Genomic DNA, 22,170 nt, shown 5'->3' with positions numbered 1-22,170 from the left:
GAAGGACAAACATCTCTGCAGCACTCCACCAATCTGGCCTTTATGGTAGAGTGGCCAGATGGAAGCAGCTACTCAGTAAAAGGCACATGATAGCCCGCTTGGAGTTTTCCAAAAGGCACCTAAAAGGACTCTCAGACCATGAGAAAGATTCCCTGGTCTGATAAAACAGAGATGGAACTCTTTGGCCTGTATGCCAAGCGTCACGTCTGGAGGACACCTGGCACCATCCCTACAGTGAAGCATGGGTGGCAAAATCATGCTGTGGGGATGTTTTTCAGCGGCAGAGACTGGGAGACTAGTCAGCATCGAGGGAAAGAGGAACGGAGTAAAGTACAGAGAGATCCTTGATGAAAAGCTGCTCCAGAGCGCCCAGGACCTCAGACTGGGGGCGAAGGTTCACCTTCCAACAGAACAACAACCCAAAGCACACAGCCAAGACAACACGGGAGTGGCTTCGGAACAAGTCTCTGAATGTCCTTGAGTGGCCCAGCAAGAACCCGAACCCGGACCTGAAAATAGCTGTGCAGCGACACTCCCCATCCAACCTGACAGAGCTCGAGAGGAACTGCAGAGAAAATGGGAGAAACTCCAAATACAGGTGTGCCAAGCTTCTCATCATACCCAAGAAGTCTTGAAGCTGTAATCACTGACAAAGGGTGCTTCAATAAAGTACTGAGTAAAGAGTATAAATACTTATGTATATGTGATATTCTTTGGGCTCCCGAGTGGCACAGCAGTCTAAGGCACTGCATCTCAGTCATCACTACAGACCATGGTTCGATCCCAGGCTGTATCACAACCGTCCGTGATCGGGAGTTCCATAGAGCGGCGCACAATTGGCCCAGCATCGTCAGGGTTTGGTCGGGGTAGGCCGTCATTGTAAATAAGAATATGTTCTTAACCTTTATTGAACTAGACAAGTCAGTTAAAATAAATATATATACAGTACCAGTCAAAGGTTTAGACACACCTATTCATTCCATGGTTTTTATTTATTTACTATTTTCTACATTGTATAATTATAACTATGAAATAACACATATGGAATCATGTAGTGACCAACAAAGTGTTAGTGTTAAAATATATTTTATATATGAGATTCTTAAGAACCTAAGTGTTTGAGCTTTGAGTTGAGGACCAATCAAATTAGATTTCCTCCATCATCCCTTCATTCTCCAGGCCATTTTTGAGGAAGACAAATGAAACATTTCAAATGCTGTGTTAAAAATAGTTGTATCCAAATACAAAATCACGCCACCCATTTATGACAGGGTGAATTTGAAACTTAAATCGCAATGAAACTTTCATATAACTTAATACAAAAAAAAACTTGATAGAGGTGCTTGTGCATTTCTCACCAAAGATGGCATTAATGACACGAGGAATAAAAGAAAGACTGCTCTTCTAGTAGCCTATTTCCCACCTTAGGCTGCTGAATAACTTCTTTCATTTTCGTAAAGAGTTCGGCGTTTGACTAGCTGGGATGTCCACATGCAACATGTATGCGCAGTTACAAGCATGGCCGAGTTCTACTCAAGCTAGCGGTAGCTTAAGGATCACTATCCATCCACCTTCGTAACATGGATGAAGCTAACTGAAACTGGCTAGCTTTAGAAAACCCTGAGTAGATCTAGCTAGATTCCTAGTATAACCCTCTGGTCCCAGATCTGTTGCTGTATAGCCAACTCCTATGATCGTTATCATACCATGTTTGGCAGATCTGGGACCAGGCTAGCAGCATAGATCTGTGTTTAGAATCTTCTTTTTTTTTGCTGAAGCCCCTGACTAAAGCCATTCGATGTGCATCGTTTGCCTGCGTTCTCTTGACTCACCTGGTCATGACGCGAGCATGTGTGCGGCTGTCCATCTTACTGGCCAGCAGCAGGGCGTGGCCCCACAGAGCTCCCTTCATGGCTGCCTCCAGGGCATCCTACACAAGCACAGGTAGTAAAAAGGATAACACATATAGCTATAGTACACGTAATTACACCACACAGTCAAAATGTCTGAATATGCATCAAGTTCCCATACAATCACATTCTGCAATTTTATCCTGCTTTCACTGCATTTTAGAAGTAATGAAAGTTCTCATACGATTCTGTTACAATGTCGCAAAGCATGTTTTTCACATTGTCTCCTAAAAAGACAAATTTCCTCCTACTCTCCCACTTAACATAAACCAGTAAATTCAAGGTAGATGGCATTCATACCTTCTTGCGACCAAATAGCAGCAGTTCCCTGAAGCGCTCCGTTTCCTTGCCTATGTTCTCGGGGACAGTCATAAAGGTGTCTGATAGGAGGGACAATGGTCCCGTCCCAGGCTCCTCCTCGGCCCGCGCCAGTGGCTCGTTGTTGAAGTCAATCAGGTTGGCCTCGTTAGGTGACTTGCCCGGCAACCACACTGAGCGATGCTCCTTCAGCAACAGATCAGCTATGTCAGTCCCAACCACGGTCTGGGAGAAAAGGGAAGATCGAGGAAGAGGGTTGTTTAGATATATGCCTACACCACAGTCATGGCCAAAATTATTGGCACCCTTGATAAAGATAAACAAAAATGACTATAAATATAGAACACTGAGCTATATTGTATGCAACAACAAATTTACATTAGAATTATTTTAGACTAATACAAATTGATAAAAATAATTTATTTGCCAAAAACCTGGTTGCCTCTGTCAGGAGGCTGAATCTTGGCCGCAAGTTGATCTTCCAGCAAGACAATTACCCCAAGCTACTGGGCTATATGGCCTAAAAATCATATCTTGATTCTGTCAAACTTATGGGTGGGTCACGATATACATCTCAATGTGGTTTTTTTCTCTAAATAAGCTTTGTTTAAATGTAAAAAAATACCTAAATAAGCTTTGATGCGGAATTAAAGGTCAATATACTACATTTCTAACAGTCAGGAATAATCTAATGCTATGCGCGTCAGAAACTGAGTAAACATTTTCCACAACATGTTCATTGATACTCTCGTTTTATTATGGTCTGCTTTGTTCTACATTTTGAGTTGAGACATAAAAAGGGTATCGTTAGGTTAAGGTCTCATCTATTACAGTAAAATAATGTCTAAGCAATTCGGTGTCCATATGACGATTCGGTTGGACCAACCCACAAATGCAAATGGCGAGTTTAAACTGCTTGTTGTCAGAGAGGAAGAAGTGAATGTGTGCGAGTGGGAAGGTGCACAGTGCACACAGCACAGTAGGAGCGAAGGAGACGAGACCAACAAGACATAGAACGCTCGTAAAAACAAGAAACTTGATTTGGGACATTGAGCTAAAACATGAATTCAAATTAATTCTCAAACTCAAATTAATTCACCCAGCCCCACCCCATCAACATCCACAAAGAAATTGTTAATTGACCACAAAATCAACATATTGCAATGGTCAGCTCATTCTCCGGACTTGAACCCCATTGAAAACCTGTGGATTGAATTAAAGAGGGTAGTCCATAAGCGCAAATAAAGAATATCAACAGTCTGGAAAGATTTCTGCATGGAAGAATGGTCTAAGATCCCTCCCAATATGTTCTCCAATCTCATAAAACATTTTAGAAAAAGGCTCAGTGCCATTATCCTCACAAGGACAGGGTGTAGGAGTCTTGAAAGAAAGGGTACCAATAATTTTGACAACAATCTTTGAGGAAAAAAAAGATTACTTGTTAAATAAAATGTCTTTCCCTGAGCATTTGTAAAAAATAACAAGCTACCAATTTTTTGGGACATACAAAATAGCTCAGTATTTGTATTATACAGTCTTTTTTTGCTCATATTTTTCAAAATGGTGCAAATAATTTCAGTCATGACTGTGCAAACCAAGACATACCGTCAGTCACACACTATCCCCACTGCTTGATAGACTAGACCTCAAGAGAAGTAGACTTTTGCCATAGACACACTCGCGCCCTCATAAAGAACCATACTGACACACACAGTAACCACACAAAAACACCAAAGAGTATGTGGTCTTCACAATCGTCTGATGTCTGTGTTTGATTTGATTTATTAGGATCCCAATTAGAGACAGCTTGTCTTACTGGGGTCTGACACACAACAAAAATACATTACAGACCAGACTTTACAATTGACATACATTTAAAAACATTAACATGCAGTGTGTGTGTGTGTGTGTGCATCAATCAGTTACACATACAGTGCCATCGGAAAGTATTCAGACCCCTTGACTTACTCCACATTTTGCCACAGCAGCAGTATTCTAAAATGTATTAAATCACCCCCCCCCCCCTCAATCTACAGACAATACCCCCTGACAAAGCAATTTATATTTATATATATATATATATTATATTTTTTAAAATATTTTTTATATCATATTTACATAAGATTTCAGACCCTTTACTCAGCACTTTCTGAGTTCTATTTTTTATTTATTTCACCTTTATTTAACCAGGTAGGCTAGTTGAGAACAAGTTCTCATTTACAACTGCGACCTGGCCAAGATAAAGCAAAGCAGTGCGACACAAACAACAACACAGAGATACACATGGAATAAACAAGTGTACAGTCAATAACACAATAGGAAAAAAAAGTCTATATACAGTGTGCGCAAATGGCATGACGAGGTAAGGCAATAAATAGGCCATAGTAGCAAAGTAATTACAATTTAGCAGACTAACACTGGAGTGATAGATGAGCAGATGATGAGCAGATGGTGTGTAAGAAGTGATACTGGTGTGCAAAAGAGCAGTAGGTAGGTAGATTGGGTAGGCTATTTACAGATGGACTATGTACAGCTGCAGCGATCGGTTAGCTGCTCAGATAGCTGATGTTTAAAGTTAGTGAGGGAAACGTAAGTCTCCAGCTTGAGTCCTCTTGAGTATGACACTACAAGCTTGGCACACCTGTATTTGGGGAGTTTCTCCCATTCTTCACTGCAGATCCTCTGGGGAGAGTCACGATACAGCTATTTTCAGGTCTCTTCAGAGATGTTCGTTCAGGCTCTGGCTGGGCCACTCAAGAACAGTCAGACACTTGTTCCGAAGCCACTCCTGCATTGTCTTGACTGTGTGATTAGGGTCATTGTCCTGCTGGAAGGTGTCCTGAGGTCCTGAGTGTTATGGAGCAGGTTTTCATCAATGATCTCTGTACTTTGCTACGTTCATCTTTCCCTCGATTCTGGCTAGTCTCCCAATCCCTGCCCCTGAAAATCAAGTCTCCCAGTCTCCCATTTCTAAAAACCTGTTTTCGCTTTGTCATTATGGGGTATTGTGTGTAGATTGATGAGGAAAACATTTTATATAATCAATTTTAAAATAACATAACAAAATGTGAATACTTTCTGAATGAACTGTACACACAACAATTATGTCTGATGCAACGGTCTATAACAGGGGTATTTCAATTCGACCCTGAAGTGTCTAGTGTACTAGAGGTCGACCGATTATGATTTTTCAACGGCGATACCGAATTTTTTTTTAAAGCCGATTTTTAAACATTTTTTATTTGTAATAATGACAATTACAACAATACTGAATTAACACTTATTTTAACTTAGTATAATACATCAATAAAATCAATTTAACCTCAAATAAATAATGAAACATGTTAAATTTTGTTTAAATAATGCAAAAACAAAGTGAAGTAAAATGTGCCATGTAAAAATGTGTGCCATGAAAAAAAGCTAACGTTTAAGTTCCTGGCTCAGAACATGAGAACAGTTGGTGGTTCCTTTCACATGAGACTTCAATATTCCAAGGTAAATCGAAAACAGCCACACTCGAAGCATCATTACCCATCACTCCACAAAAGCCGCGGCCCTTGCAGCGCAAGGGGAATAACTACTCCAAATCTAAAAGCGAGTGACGTTTGAAACAGTATTAGCGCACACCCAGCTAACTAGCTAGCCATTTCACATTGGTTACACCAGCCATTAGGCTGATAGGCTTGAAGTCATAAACAGCGCTGTGCTTGCGAAGAGCTTCTGGCAAAACACACTAAAGTGCTGTTTGAATGAATGATTACGGGCCTGCTGCTGCTCAGCCAGACTGCTCTATAAACTCAGAATTAATTATACCATAATAACACAAATACGAGCCTTTGGTCATTAATATGATTGAATCCGGAAACTATCATTTCGAAAACAAATGTTTATTATTTCAGTGAAATACGGAACCGTTCGGTGTTTTATCTAACGGGTGGCATCCCTAAGTCTAAATATTCTTGTTACATTGCACAACCTTCAATGTATGTCATAATTACGTAAAATTCTGGCAAATTAGCAAGGCAGCCCAAACTGTTGCATATACTGACTGTGTGCAATGAACGCAAGAGAAATGACACAATTTCACCTGGTTAGCCTGCTAAACTGCTAAACTGGATTAGTAGTTATAACTAGTGATTATGATTGATTGTTTTTTTTAAAAGATAAAGTTTAATGCTAGCTAGCAATTTACCTTGGCTTCTACTGCATTCACGTAATAGGCAGGCTACTAGTGGAGTGCAATGGTTAGAGCGTTGGACTAGTTAACTGTGCGTCTTGCAAGATTGGAACCCCTGAGCTGACAAGGTTCTGCCCCTGAACAAGGCAGTTAACCCACAGTTCCTAGGCAGTCATTGAAAATAAGAATGTGTTCTTAACTGACTTGCCTGGTCAAATAAAGGTATAAAAAAAAAAGAAAATACATCGGAAATCGGCGCCCAAAAATACCGATTTTCGATTGTTATGAAAACTTGAAATCAGCCCTAATTAAATCGGCAATTCCGATTAATCAGTCGACCTCTATAGTGTACTGCTGGTTTTCTGTTTTGCCTGAAATAGCACCCAAAATCAGTCGCTTATTAGAAAGGAAGAATGAAAAAGCAGTGAAACTGGCTTCAAGGTCCAAATGTGAATTTTGAGGGGTCTACACCATGTTTATAATTGTATTGTCTTTTAATGCGTGATATAGAAAATGAAACTTTTATAATATAAGAGTCCCACCTCCGACCACCAGTCTTACCCCGTTCTGCCTACACAGCAGCACGATGAAGTCCCAGAGGAGGGCAGCCGAGTCCTTGTCCAGGAGGTCGTTGTTGCGGGCACACTCCAGGCCTTTGTTCTGGGAGAACTTTATCACGTCGACCTTGTGAGTCTCCTCCCTTTGAAAAGGAACACACAGCTTGTTTGAGGGAACCAGTTTGAGCAAGGCAAAGCACAGAATTGCTCATTTTTAATCACAGAATTTGGGATACAAGGGGATTTGTAAATCAATCCTTCTGCATAGTCCGCCTGCAATGTAGTCAATCTCACACAGAAAGACAAGCAGGTAGAACACGTAGCTAAGCAGTTGGGTATGAAAATAGCTAGGATGTGGCCTAATCTTTATCTCATTGTAGAAGACTAGGCGTCAGGGGTTAAGGTTAAAAGTTCAAAACGCTCTTACTTCAAAAGCGGTCCGGGGAAGGAGCGCAGCTCGGATTGGTCTGGTGTGTCCTGCAGCATCGTCTGTAGGAAAACCATTGATGCTCAATAAATACACTTCAAAAGGCCATTTAATGGTCATAATTTCAAATTGTGTTTTTTCCTATGGTGGATAATAAAACAATGACTTTGTTTAGCATTTCTATTGCCTAATTTATAAAAGCCTAGTTTATTAGCTACGCAAAATGGGTGTCACAAATATACACAAGTGTGCAGGTCAAAATCTGTAACATGATGCAACTACGAAAGAAAGCAATTTTGCTTAGGGTACTTACGTTGGGTATAAAATATGCTTTATACAGAAACCAGCTGTGGTAAACCCTTCATGTATGTTTAGTTCTGTATCGGTCTGATGATACATGAGCTGCAAGTGAACTGCCATCTCCTCTAGTGATTGCCAATCTCAATCCATTTGCTTCCTACACCCATGTGCTAAAATGCTGATCATACCGCACACCTCACAATCAATGACAGAACCCTAGTTAAGGATGTCTTACACAGACTAGCTAACTCATCAGAAGCATCAACACCACTGAAGCAGACGGTGAAACACCAGGGTCATGTTCAGCACCTAGCTGACGTAAAGTAAGTAAGAGCCCATAGCGCAACTACCTACTATACCAGAAGTATTCAAATCGGACCCTGACGGATCCTGAGTAATGCTGTTTTACCTGATAATTAATAGCACCCAGTTGGTGTTCCAGGTCTAAAGTCCCTGATTAGAGGGGAAGAATGAAAATAAGCAGTGGAACTGGCTTCAAGTTCCAGATTTGAATTAGCCTAAACTGTAACATTCTTCTCAGCAAAATTATGCTATATTGGAGATATCAACCTCATTATGGCCAACACACTTCACAAGCTGCTTGGTAGACATCCCATCACCTCCTTGTGTTTTTAAAGGTTGACATCACATGGATATTACCATGGGATATTATTGACACAAAGCCACACCGTACAGGTATTTGTTTGAATCCCAATCAAGCACAGTATAGATTGATTATTTCCAGTGCTCTTTAAAAATCGATATCGGTGACAACTGAATTCCGGCCTTAGCCGATTGGAAGGCTGGGTCGTGGGTTGGGTTCTCAGGGTTACCTCCATGTTGTGGATCTCCACTAGAGCAGGCTGGCCGGCCGAGGGGAGGTTGGGCAGGACCTGGATCAGCTGACCACCTGGGCCGAAGCGGGCACAGCGGTGGGATACCGAGTACTTCTCTGGAGTAACGGGACGAGGAGGAGCTGAGGGGGGAGAGGGAGAACTTTAAACAATCCAAAATCTGAACAGACTGAAAATTCTGTCCCAATGTCCACAACATCATGACAGTGAACAGCACAATTGAGACAAATCAAAGGGAAAAAGGCTATAAGCCATTTCAAGAATCAGATAAGGTCAGCAATCAGGAAAATCCCAAGATCAGTCAGAATCACTCATGGGACTCAACACCTTCTGGTTCTTTCTTCTATTCTGCAAACCAGAAATGACAAATTAATGTTGCCAGTGACAACGTTCTTACGCTGCTCAGCGACGACCCAGGTGCTGTTGTCTGCCTGGTAGCCCGAGGTGTAGGGGTACTGGCTGAAGCTCTGTCCGGGATCCATCTGTTCTGGGTATTGTCCATAGGAGTAGTCCACAGGCAGGGTAGAAACAGTGGGGTCGTAAACTGCTGTCAGGTCAGGCTGGGACCTGTACACCTCGCTCTACAGGGCAGAGGGGGGGTACATAAGTTAATATTTTGGAGGGTTTGAAGAAACTACAACACACAAGTGATTCACACACTGACGTGATGATCCATACTAATAACCAATAAAAAAGTACCAGCACTGGAAGGAAATTAAGACAGTTTTCCCAAATCCATATAGACACACACCTGTTGTGAGCGGGAGCTAAAGCTGCTGCGTCGGCTGCGATGGCTTTGGGAGCTGTGTAGACTGTGGGCCGACTGTTCGCTGTGGACGCTCCGTCGGTCAAAATCGTCCTTGTACTGGTCCCTCTGCCGCCGGTAGTCATCGTCAAAACTGGCATCGTAACCAGGATAGTAGCGCCACTTGTCGTCATAGCCTTGTGGCCTACACACAGAAACTCCATTAGAACTGGATTTGGCCATGTTAGGCGGCACAACACTGACATCAAACTGGGGGGTGATTACTAACACAGATTGGAATGCAGAACAATCATTTCAGGGCTCGTCTCTCATTAAAGGGGTAGTTTACCCCCAAAATTAGGTGGTGGCAGTGGCTATGGCAACAAACCTAATCCATGGATTGCACCATGTCCTTGTCCATAAATTGCTTACAAGGCAAAGAAACAAATATGTAATTTTGTAATTCGGGTGAACCATCCCTTCAACATAAATATATGATATGCATTAACGTCAAGCTCCTGTAGTGTGTGATGGATGCTTCAAGTTGGTTGTAGATGAGGCAAGTTTATCAAAACACAAAATGTAAACCAGTATGACTGAGTATCTGGAAGTGCTAAAGAAGCCATACTCTGGTTTAGTGGTAGCACTCCTAACTCGGGACCACACATTGCCCCTTGTGGCATGTACAAGTGGAAACACTTATCTCCCTCACTAGCTTTAAGCACCAACTGTCAGAGCATCTCACAGATTACTGCACCTGTACATAGCCCACCTATAATTTAGCCCAAACAACTACCTCTTTCCCAACTGTATTTAATTTTAATTTATTTATTTATTTTGCTCCTTTGCACCCCATTATTTTTTTATTTCTACTTTGCACATACTACCATTCCAGTATTTTACTTGCTATATTGTATTTACTTTGCCATCATGGCCTTTTTTGCCTTTACCTCCCTTCTCACATTGTATATAGACTTGTTTATACTGCATTATTGACTGTATGTTTGTTTTTACTCCATGTGTAACTCTGTCGTTTTATCTGTCGAACTGCTTTACTTTATCTTGGCCAGGTCGCAATTGTAAATGAGAACTTGTTCTCAACTTGCCTACCTGGTTAAATAAAGGTAAAATAAATAAATAAATAATGTGTTCAAACCCTGCACCTTCATTCTGTATTCCTCTACCCAGCGGTCTTTCCCTATCATTAGTGACATATCTCAATGAAAAACAATCAAGGCTGTATAAGCGAATACCTGGTGGTAGCGGCAGGGTACTGCTGGGAGGGATGCTGGTTGTAGTAGGCTGCCTCCCTGCCCCGGTAGGCCTCAGGGTTGTAGTTGTACCAATAGTTCTGGTCGTAGTAGTCTCTGTAGCGGGGGTCATAAGTGCCTGCTGAAGCATTGTAGCCCTCCCACCTGCTCCGGTCTGAACAAACACAGACAGGTGGAGACCATCAGGACTATGTCAATGTTAACACTACATTAGAGTTCTTATTATATTATTGTTGTTGCAATTAATCCTGATGTTTACGGTATTTATATTGTCAATTCTGTATGTACACTTTTTATGTTGACTTTGTGTCTGTATTCTGTTTGTACATTGTCTATTGCTTGGCAGCACCGATCATCTAAGCGCCCGATTCAGACTTAAGAAATGTACGCCTTTCCTATGCACTTCTCCGCAGTTGGTATTCAGGTGCATAACGGGCTTTGCAGGCATGGTTCCCTAGTGTGTGCTAAATACATTTAATTAAACCGCTAAAAACCCTGCCACTTTCTCATGGAGTTTTCATTGAATAGGGTTTTCAGTCCATTTATTTAAAGCCATCCCTTTACATTTGGTGTACCTTTAACAAGAATTTTCAACAGACTCACTAGAATATGAAGAGAATGGTTAGGGAACAATGAAAGAAAGTGATGCAAACACACACATTTTCTCCTTTTCAGCACCAGCTGGTACATTTAAAAAATACTCTGATCTTGTATATTATTAGGAAAGTATTGATGCAAAGAAAAAACGGTTTGGTTTATTTGTGCATAAAAAATTAAAAAAGATTAATCCTGGAAGTTGCCATATTGAAATTGTTCAATCTATGAAATAGGTTTAAAAAGTATAAAATAGGGGTTGAACTGTAGTCCTATAAGTGGAATTGTGATGACAACGGTCCAGTTGTCGTGAACCATGCGCCAGGCTTAAAAATGCTACATATGGTCTGCGTTCCATAATGATTCAAATAGGTTACATGTCCCGAAAATTATTGCACAACTTGTAAAGGCCTACGTTAGCCTAATATGATCCACTTTTACTAGCAATCCTCAGGAAGAACCACATAAACGTGACAGAGGAAAGAAAGGTAAACTAACGATGTAATGGAATGATGCAAAATGTAAGGGAACTAAATCTAAAAACAGACAGTTGACAGTACACTACCGTTAAAAAGTTTGTGGTCACTTAGCACTTGTTGGTCACTTGTTATTGAAAGAAAAATCAATGTTTTTGTCCACTAAAATAACACCAAATTCTACAGTCAAGACATTGTTAATGTTGTAAATGACTATTGTAGCTGAAAAACAGCAGATTTTTATGGAATATTTACATAAGCGAACATAGGCCCATTACCAGCAACCATCACTCCTGTGTTCCAATGGCACGTTGTGTTAGCTAGTCCAAGCTAACCCTAATTTTAATAGGCTAATTGATCATCAGAAAACCATTTTGCAATTATGTTAGTACAGCTGAAAACTGTTGAAATTATTAAAGCAATAAAACTGGCCTTCTTTACTCGAGTATCTGGAGCAACAGCATTTGTGGGTTCGATTACAGGCTCAAAATGGCCAGAAACAAAAGGACATTCTTCTGAAACTCGTCAGTCTATTCTTGTTCTGACAAATGAAGGCTATGCCATGCAAGAAATTGCAAAAAAACTGAAGATCTCGTACAACCCTGTGTACTACTCCCTTTAAAGAACAGCACAAACTGGCTCTTACCAGAATAGAAAGAGTGGGAGGCCCCGGTGCACAACTGAGCAAGAGGACAAGTACATTAGAGTGTCTAGTTTGAGAATCAGACACCTCACAAGTCCTCAACTGGCAGTTCAATAGTACCCGCAAAACACCAGTCACAATGTCAACGGTGAAGAGGTGACTCCGGGATGCTGGCCTTCTAGGCAGAGTTGCAAAGAAAAAGCCACATCTCAGACTGGCCAATAAAAATAAAATATTAAGATGGGCAAAAGAACAGACACTGGACAGAGGAAGATTGGAAAAAATTGTTACGGGCAGACGAATCTAAGTTCGAGGTGTTGGGATCACAAAGAAGAACATTCATGAGATGCAGAAAAAATTAAGATGCTAGAGGAGTGCTTGACGCCATTGGTGGAGGCAATGTGATGATCTGGGGGTAATGTGATGATCTGGGAGTGCTTTGGTGGTGGTAAAGTGGGAGATTTCTACAGGGTAAAAAGGGATCTTGAAGGAAGGAAGGCTATCACTCCATTTTGCAACACCATGCCATACCCTGTGGACGGCGCTTAAATGGAGTCAATTTCCTCCTACAAGAGGACAATGACCCAAAGCACAGCTCTAAACTATGCAAGAACTATTTAGGGAAGAAGCAGTCCGCTGGTATTCTGTCTATAATGGAAGGACACAATTATTATTTCAATTAAAAATAATTATTTATTTATAACCTTGTCAACGTCTTGACTATATTTCCTATTCATTTTGCAACTAATTTCATGTATGTTTTCATGGAAAACAAGGACATTTTCAAGTGACCTTTTTGAACGATAGTGTAAATGTATTTGGGTATAACTGACGGTGGCTAATATTTAACACAATACAAATTTGAAAATAAACTTAAACTGTGGAAAGTCTAGGCATGTAATTAAAACATTCTAGAAATCATAACTCAACTCGGTAGGTTTGGTGCTATACTGTCATTTTCACATGACTACAGAAGCCTATAGTCTGGGTCTCCACATTTCATCCCAAGTTACAGTGAGCACCATAATTCATTGGACAGTGACAATTATTTTTGTGTTATTTTGGTTCTGTACTCTAGCACTTTGAGTTTGAAAGGATACAATGAAAATGAGGGTGAAGTTTAGAAATACCCAGCATCTGGTGATGTCGATGTTATCTTCCCAGGTGATGCTCTGCCAGGCCTGTACTGCAGCCATCTTCAGTTCCTGCTTGTTTCGGGGACTTACTGCCCTCAGTCTCCTCTTCAGAATGTAAAATGCATGTTCAATTGGATTCAGATCCAGTGATTGACTCCCGCCAGTCAAGGATTTTCCACTTTTTGGCCATCAAAAACCCCTTTGTTGCTCTAGCAGTATGTTTAGGGTCATTGTCTTGTTGCATGATGAAGTGCCGTCCAATGAGTTGAGGCATTTGGTTTGTCCGAGCAGATAAAATATTTCTGTAGACTTCAGAATTCATTGTTCTACTTCTGTCTGCAGTCACATCATCAATGAAGACAAGTGATCCTGTCCACTGGCAGCAACAGGCCCAAGCCATAACACCCCCTCCCCCATGTTTCACAGATGAGGTGGTATGCTTCGCAAGACTGCGGGGACAAGACGGTATCCCGAACCGCATCCAGAACCTGTGCAGACCACCTGGCTGGAGTGTTTATGGACATATTCAATCTCTCCCTATACCAGTCTGCTGTCCACCATTGTTTGTATACACAAGAAAGCAAAAGTAACTTAAAGAAATGACTATCGCCCCGTAGCGCTTACTTCTGTCATCATAAAGTGCTTTGAGAGGCTAGTTAAGGATCATTTCACCTCTACCTTACCCTCTAGACCCACTTCAATTTGCTTACAACCCCAATAGATCCACAGACGATGCCATCGCACTGTACACGGCCCTATCCCATCTGGACAAATCAAATCAAACTTTATTTGTCACATGCGCCAAATACAAAAAGTGTAGACCTTACCGCAAAATGCTTACCTACAAGCCCTTAACCAACAGTGCAGTAAATAGTCCAGTGGCCAATTTATTAATTGTTTACCAGTCTTATGGATTGGGGCTAAAAGCTGTTAACCTGTTTGGGCTAGGGGGCAGCATTTTCACTTCTGGATGAAAAGCGTGCTCAGAGTAAACTACCTCCTACTCAGTCCCAGATGCTAATATATGCATATTATACGTAGTATTGGATAGAAAACACGCTGAAGTTTCTAAAACTGTTTGAATGATGTCTGAGTATAACAGAACTCATATGGCAGGCAAAAACCTGAGAAAAAAATCCATCCAGGAAGTGGGAAATCTGAGGTTTGTAGTTTTTCAACTCAGCCCCTATTGAAGATAGTGTGATATTGGTCATATTGCACTTCCTAAGGCATCCACTAGATGTCAACAGTCTTTAGAACCTTGTTTCAGGCTTCTCCTGTGAGGGGTGCTGAATGAGAGGGGAATTAGTCAGAGGTCTGGCAGAGAGCCACGGGCTCGTGACACGCGGTCATGAGAAAGTTACCTCTCGTTCCATTGCTTTTCTACAGACAAAGGAATTCTCAGTTTGGGACATTATTGAAGATTTATGATAAAAACATAAAGATTGATTCTATACATCGTTTGATATGTTTCTACGACCAGTAACTTTTTGGGATTTTCGTCCGACCTTTCCGCTGGACTTGTCCGTGCCTCGTGAGTTTCGATTTGTTTACGAAGCGCGCTTACAGGAGGTGTTTAGACAAATTATTAACTTTATCGAACAAATCAAACATTTATTGTGGAACTGGGATTCCTGGGAGTGCATTCTGATGAAGATCAAAGGTAAGTGAATATTTATAATGCTATATCTGACTAATGTTGACTACACAACATGGCGGATATTTCTTTGGTTGCTTTGGGCTCTGAGCGCCGTACTCAGATTATTGCATGGTATGCTTTTTCCGTAAAGTTCTTTTGAAATCTGACACAGCGGTTGAATTAAGGAGAAGTTTATCTAAAGTTCCATGATGTGGCTCTCTGCAAAATCACAGCATGTTCTGGAACTACTGAACATAACACGCCAATGTAAAAGGAGATTTTTGGATATAAATACTCACTTCATCGAACAAAACATACATGTCTTGTGTAACATGAAGTCCTATGAGTGTCATCTGATGAAGATCATCAAAAGTTAGTGATTAATTTAATCTATATTTCTGCTTTTTGTGACAACTCTTTTTGGCTGGAAAAATGGCTGTGTTTTTCTGTGACTTGGTGGTGACCTAACAATCGTTTGTGGAGCTTTCGCTGTAAAGCCTTTGGAAATCAGACACTGTGGCTAGATTAAAGATAATTTTATCTTTAAAATGGTGCCTAATAGTTGTATGTTTGAGAAATGTATTTATGATATTTCTGTTGTTTGAATTTGGCACCCTGCAATTTCACTGGCTGTTGGCGAGGGGTTCCCCGTTCCCAGGCAGGTTAAGGAGCCTTTTGGCCCTAGACTTGGCACTCCGATACTGCTTGCCGTGCGGTAGCAGAGAAAATAGTCTATGACTTGGGTGCCCGGAGTCTGACAATTTTATGGGCTTTCCTCTGACACCATCTATTATGTAGGTCCTGGATGGCAGGAAGCTTGGCCCCAGCGATGTATGGGCCGTATGCACTACCCTCTGTAGCGCCTTGTGGTTGGAGGCCGAGCAGTTGCCATACCAGGCAGTGATGCAACCTGTCAGGATGCTCTCGATCGTGCAGCTGTAGAACTTTGAGGACCTGAAGACCCATGCCAAATCTTTTCACTCTCCTGAGGGGGAATAGGTTGTCGTGTCCTCTTCACGACTTGTCTTGGTGTGTTTGGACCATGATAGTTCGTTGGTGATGTGGACACCAAGGAACTTGAAACTCTCGACCTGCTCAACTACAGCCCAGCCAATGTTAATTAATCATTTTCTGTGATAAGGCCTACCACTGTTGTGTTGTCAGCAAACTTAATGGTGTTGGAGTAAGTAAGCATTTCACTGTGACATCTATACCTGTTGTACTAGGCGCACGTGACAAATAAACTTTGATTTGAGTCGTTCTTGGCCACGCAATAGTGGGTGAACAGGGAGTACAGGAGAGGACTAAGTACACACCCGAGGGGCCCCAGTGTTGAGGGTCAGCGTGGCAGACGTGTTGTTGCCTACCCTTACCACCTGGGGGCGGCCTGTCAAGAAGTCCAGGATCCAGTTGCAGAGGGTGGTGTTCAGTCCCTGTATCCTTAGCTTAGTGATGAACTTCGTTGGCACTATGATGTTGAACACTGAGCTGTAGTCAAGGAAGGTGTTCCTTTTGTCCAGGTGGGAAAGGGCAGTGTGGAGTGCGACTGAGATTGTGTCATCTGTGGATCTGTTGCGGCGGGATGCGAATTGGATTGGCCCTAGTGTATCCCGGAGGATACTGTTGATGTGAGCCATGACCAGCCTTTCAAAGCACTTCATGGCTACCGACGTGAGTGCTACAAGGCGGTAAGAGAGGTGAGGGCCCTGGGAATGTGGTACCAGGAAAATAACCTCTCACTCAATGTCGACAAAACAAAAAGGAGCTGATTGTGGACTTGAGGAAACAGCAGAAACAGCACGCCCCTATCCACATCCACAGTGAAGCAGGTGGAAAGACTCAAGTTCCTCCGCATACACATCACTGCCGATCTGAAATGGTCCACCCACACAGACAGCGTGGTGAAGGCGCAACTGTGCCTCTTCAACCTCAGGAGGCGGAAGAAATTTGGCTTGGCACATAAGACCCTCAAACTTTTACAGGTGCACAATTGAATACATCCTGTCGGGCTGTATCACCGACTGGTACGGCAACTACACCGCCCGCAACCGCAAACCTCCCCAGAGGGTGGTGCGGTCTACCCAATGCATCATCGGGGGAAAACTACCTGCCCTCCAGTACACCTACAGCACCTGATGTCACAGGAAGGTCAAAAAGATCATCAAGTGCAAAACCACCCAAGCCACTGCCTGTTCACCCCGCTATCATTCAGGGGTCAGTACAGGTGCTTCAAAGCTGGGACCAAGAGACTGAAAAACATCTTTCTCAAAGCCATCAGACTTAAATAGCCATCACTAGGCAACGTCCACCCAGTTACGTAACCCTGCACCTTAGAGCCTGCTGCCACATATACATACTTGAAATCACTGGCCATTTCAATAATGGTAGACTAGAAGGGTAGGTAACAACACATCCTCCACGCTCATCCTCAACATAGAGGCCCCCTCATGGTTGCGTGCTCAGACCCCTCCTGTTCTCTGTTCACTCATAACTGTACGGCCAGGTACGACTCCAACACCAGTGGTAGGCCTGATCACCGACAACAGTGAGACAACCTATAGGGAGGTCATCAGAGACCTGACCGTGTGGTGCCAGGACAACAACCTCTCCCTCAACGGGATCAAGACAAAGGAGATGATCGTGGACTAAAGGAAAAGGAGGACCGAGCACACCCCCATTCTCATCGACAAGCTGTAGTGCAGCAGGTTGAGAGCTTCAAGTTCCTTGGCATCCACATCACCAAACAACGGTCGAAGCACACCAGTCGTGACAGATGGCATGACAAAACCTATTCCCCCTCCCCCCAGGAGACTTAGATTAGATAGATTTAGCATCGGTCCTCAGATCCTCGAAAGGTTCCTCAGCTACACCATCAAGAGCATCCTGACAGGTTGCATCACTGCCTGGTATGGCAACTGCTTGGCCTCCGACCGCAAGGCACTACAGAGTAGAGGTCGACCGATTAATTGGAATGATTAATTAGAGCCGATTTCAAGTTCATAACCATCGGTAATCTGCATTTTTGGATGCCGATTATGGCCGATTCCATTGCAAATCCACGAGGAAACTGCAGGCCGACCACCTGTTACGCGAGTGCAGCAAGTAGCCATGGTAAGTTGCTAACTAGCATTAAACTTATCTTATATATTTTTTTAATCTATCAAAACATGATCAATAGTTAACTACACATGGTTGATGACATTACTAGTTTAACTAGCTTGTCCTGCGTTGCATATAAATTAACAGGCACCGCATTGATTATCATCGAATCACAGCAGACTTCGCCAAACGGGTGATTATTTAACAAAAGCGCATCTCACGTCAGGGTATATGCAACAGTTTGGGCCGCCTGGCTCATTGCGATCTGTGTGAAGACCATTTCTTCCTAACAAAGACCGTATATAATCATGACATAACATTGAAGGTTGTGCAATGTAACAGCAATATTTAGACTTAGGGTTGCCACCCGTTAGATAAAATACAGAACGGTTCCGTATTTCACTGAAAGAATAAACGTGTTTTCAAAACGAGTTTCCATATTTGACCATGTTAAATGACCTAAGGCTCATATTTCTGTGTATTATATTATAATTAAGTCTATGATTTGATATAGCAGTCTGACTGAGCGGTGATAGGCAGTAGCAGGCTCATAAGCATTCATTCAAACAGAACTTCCTGCGTTTGCCAGAAGCTCTTTGCAATGCTTGATGCACAGCGCTGTTTAGGACTTCAAGCCTATCAACTCCTGAGATTAGGCTGGCAATACACTATAGTGCCTAAAAGAACATCCAATAGTGAAAGATATATGAAATACAAATGGCATAGAGAAAAATAGTCCTATAATAACGAAAACCTAAAAATTCTTAACTGGGAATATTGAAGACTCATGTTAAAAGGAACCACCAGCTTTCATATGTTCTCATGTTCTGAGCAAGGAACTCAAACGTTAGCTTTCTTACATGGCACATATTGCACTTTTACTTTCTTCTCCAACACTTTGTTTTTGCTTTATTTAAACCAAAAACATGAACATGTTTTTTTTTTTTTTTTGAGACTAAATTGATTTTACTTATGTATTATATTAAGTTAGTGTTAATTCAGTATTGTTGTCATCATTACAAATGTAAATATATGTTTAGCAGACATGCCGAAATGCTTGTGTTGCTCAAATGTAAATATATGTTTAGCAGACATGCCGAAATGCTTGTGTTGCTCAAATGTAAATATATGTTTAGCAGACATGCCGAAATGCTTGTGTTGCTCAAATGTAAATATATGTTTAGCAGACATGCCGAAATGCTTGTGTTGCTCAAATATAAATATATGTTTAGCAGACATGCCGAAATGCTTGTGTTGCTCAAATATAAATATATGTTTAGCAGACATGCCGAAATGCTTGTGTTGCTCAAATATAAATATATGTTTAGCAGACATGCCGAAATGCTTGTGTTGCTCAAATATAAATATATGTTTAGCAGACATGCCGAAATGCTTGTGTTGCTCAAATATAAATATATGTTTAGCAGACATGCCGAAATGCTTGTGTTGCTCAAATGTAAATATATGTTTAGCAGACATGCCGAAATGCTTGTGTTGCTCAAATGTAAATATATGTTTAGCAGACATGCCGAAATGCTTGTGTTGCTCAAATATAAATATATGTTTAGCAGACATGCCGAAATGCTTGTGTTGCTCAAATATAAATATATGTTTAGCAGACATGCCGAAATGCTTGTGTTGCTCAAATATAAATATATGTTTAGCAGACATGCCGAAATGCTTGTGTTGCTCAAATATAAATATATGTTTAGCAGACATGCCGAAATGCTTGTGTTGCTCAAATATAAATATATGTTTAGCAGACATGCCGAAATGCTTGTGTTGCTCAAATGTAAATATATGTTTAGCAGACATGCCGAAATGCTTGTGTTGCTCAAATATAAATATATGTTTAGCAGACATGCCGAAATGCTTGTGTTGCTCAAATGTAAATATATGTTTAGCAGACATGCCGAAATGCTTGTGTTGCTCAAATATAAATATATGTTTAGCAGACATGCCGAAATGCTTGTGTTGCTCAAATATAAATATATGTTTAGCAGACATGCCGAAATGCTTGTGTTGCTCAAATGTAAATATATGTTTAGCAGACATGCCGAAATGCTTGTGTTGCTCAAATGTAAATATATGTTTAGCAGACATGCCGAAATGCTTGTGTTGCTCAAATGTAAATATATGTTTAGCAGACATGCCGAAATGCTTGTGTTGCTCAAATGTAAATATATGTTTAGCAGACATGCCGAAATGCTTGTGTTGCTCAAATGTAAATATATGTTTAGCAGACATGCCGAAATGCTTGTGTTGCTCAAATGTAAATATATGTTTAGCAGACATGCCGAAATGCTTGTGTTGCTCAAATATAAATATATGTTTAGCAGACATGCCGAAATGCTTGTGTTGCTCAAATATAAATATATGTTTAGCAGACATGCCGAAATGCTTGTGTTGCTCAAATATAAATATTTTTTAAAAAAAGGCAGATTAATCGGCATCGTCTTTTTTGGTACTCCAATAAATCGGTATCAAAAAGAATAATAAATCGGTCGACCTCTACTACAGAGGGTAGTGCGTACGGCCCCAGTACATCACCGGGGCCAAGCTTCCTTCCCATCCAGGACCTCTATACCAGGCAGTGTCAGAGGAAGACCCTAAAATGTTTTACTTTACTAATGTTCACATATTTTTGCTTTACTTATCTCACAAGTATATAATATTAGGATGAGCAATGTTGGAGTGGCATAGACTATATACAGTAGTACAACATTGCTCATCCTAATATTTATATATTCCTTAATTCCATTCTTTTAGTTTTAGGTTGTGTGTATTGTTGTGAATTGTTGGAGCTAGAAAAACAAGCATTTCACCACATCCACAATAACATCTGCTAAACATGTATGTGACAAATAAAATTTGACCAAGACACAATGGTCAATCTGACAGAGCTCCAGAGTTCATCAGAGGAGATGGGAGAACCTTCAAGGACAACCATCTCTGCAGCACTCCACCAATCAGGCCTTGATGATAGAGTGGTCAGACGGAAGCCACTCCTCAGAGAAAAGGCACATGACAGCCTGCTCGGGAGTTTGCCAAAAGGCACCTAAAGGACTCTCAGGCCATGAGAAACAAGATTCTCTGGTCTAATGAAACCAAGATTGAACTCCTTGGCCTGAATGCCAAGCGCCACGTCTGGAGGAAACCTGGCACCATCTCTACGGTAAAGTATGGTGGTAGAGGCATTATGCTGTGGGGATAAGGTGTTTAATGTTTTGTACACTCAGTGTAAGTTAGGAATAACCAAATGTACATTTCTATGTATAGTAATAATTGTAGGTTTTGTAAGTTTTACCTAACTTTCTACCATAGTTATCGCAATGTAACTAAGCCATTGGTGGTTGGTACTGTTCCTCTTACCTCCGTACTGGTTTTTGTAATACTCTGCATAGTAGTCATCATAAGCACTTCGGTTAGCTCTCTGATATTCTTCGGGGGGGAAACCTTGCCTGGGATATGCAGAAAACAGGGAGGATTGAGTGTCCAAAAGCTCACGGAGGGGTGGTCAAAAAGGTCAGACGATAGGTTCTTCAACTAACTGACAGTTACAGGTGGTACTTACCTAAACGTTAGGCCCTAAAGCAACTACACACACAAACAAAGGCTTTTCCAGTCCCAAACTGTCAATGGAGGTGCGTGGGCATTTTTACCATCTAACCCACCCACGTAAACAGTACAGCTGTAACACGCATGCACACACTTCTCCACAGTTTGCATTGATAATAGGGTACTGTTACTGGTCAGTGGAGAATTACACTAGTACCTGGAGGAGGGTCTGTCTGAGTACTGGCTGGTTCTGGAGCTGGGTCTCTCTGGCTGGGGCTCTCTGTATGGGGGGTAGGCCGGGTTGGCTCCTTCATATCTGCCATAGCGAGGGTCCGCTATCATGTATGGGTCATCCTGAGGGACAAAAAACATGGTCAAATTGGAATGTGGAAGGACATACACATGGGAGCATGGCTGTGTTGTTTTACCAAGCACCTGTGTGAGAAATACAGGATCTGAGTACGTT

The 22,170-nt window shown here is 41.6% G+C and overlaps 1 protein-coding gene across 10 annotated transcripts in view; it reads right to left on the bottom strand.

Moving 5' to 3' along the window:
- Nucleotides 1-22,170, bottom strand: part of sec16a (SEC16 homolog A, endoplasmic reticulum export factor) — a 69,541-nt gene that overhangs the window by 27,676 nt on the left and 19,695 nt on the right. For all 10 annotated transcript variants that reach the window (XM_031803026.1, XM_031803031.1, XM_031803027.1 and 7 more), the window contains 10 exons: nucleotides 21,922-22,058; nucleotides 21,519-21,607; nucleotides 10,542-10,713; nucleotides 9,295-9,493; nucleotides 8,941-9,124; nucleotides 8,523-8,665; nucleotides 7,390-7,451; nucleotides 6,967-7,105; nucleotides 2,211-2,453; nucleotides 1,833-1,930 (listed from right to left, as the gene is read on the bottom strand). In XM_031803026.1, coding sequence (XP_031658886.1) covers nucleotides 1,833-1,930; nucleotides 2,211-2,453; nucleotides 6,967-7,105; nucleotides 7,390-7,451; nucleotides 8,523-8,665; nucleotides 8,941-9,124; nucleotides 9,295-9,493; nucleotides 10,542-10,713; nucleotides 21,519-21,607; nucleotides 21,922-22,058 — 1,466 coding nt within the window. The remainder of the gene's footprint in view (nucleotides 1-1,832; nucleotides 1,931-2,210; nucleotides 2,454-6,966; nucleotides 7,106-7,389; nucleotides 7,452-8,522; nucleotides 8,666-8,940; nucleotides 9,125-9,294; nucleotides 9,494-10,541; nucleotides 10,714-21,518; nucleotides 21,608-21,921; nucleotides 22,059-22,170) is intronic.

The sequence above is a fragment of the Oncorhynchus kisutch genome, linkage group LG23 (assembly GCF_002021735.2).
Source record: "Oncorhynchus kisutch isolate 150728-3 linkage group LG23, Okis_V2, whole genome shotgun sequence".
NCBI classification, from domain to species: domain Eukaryota; kingdom Metazoa; phylum Chordata; class Actinopteri; order Salmoniformes; family Salmonidae; genus Oncorhynchus; species Oncorhynchus kisutch.
The sequence above is the reverse complement of the archived record's forward strand: the minus strand, read 5'-3'. Positions and strand labels throughout refer to the sequence as shown.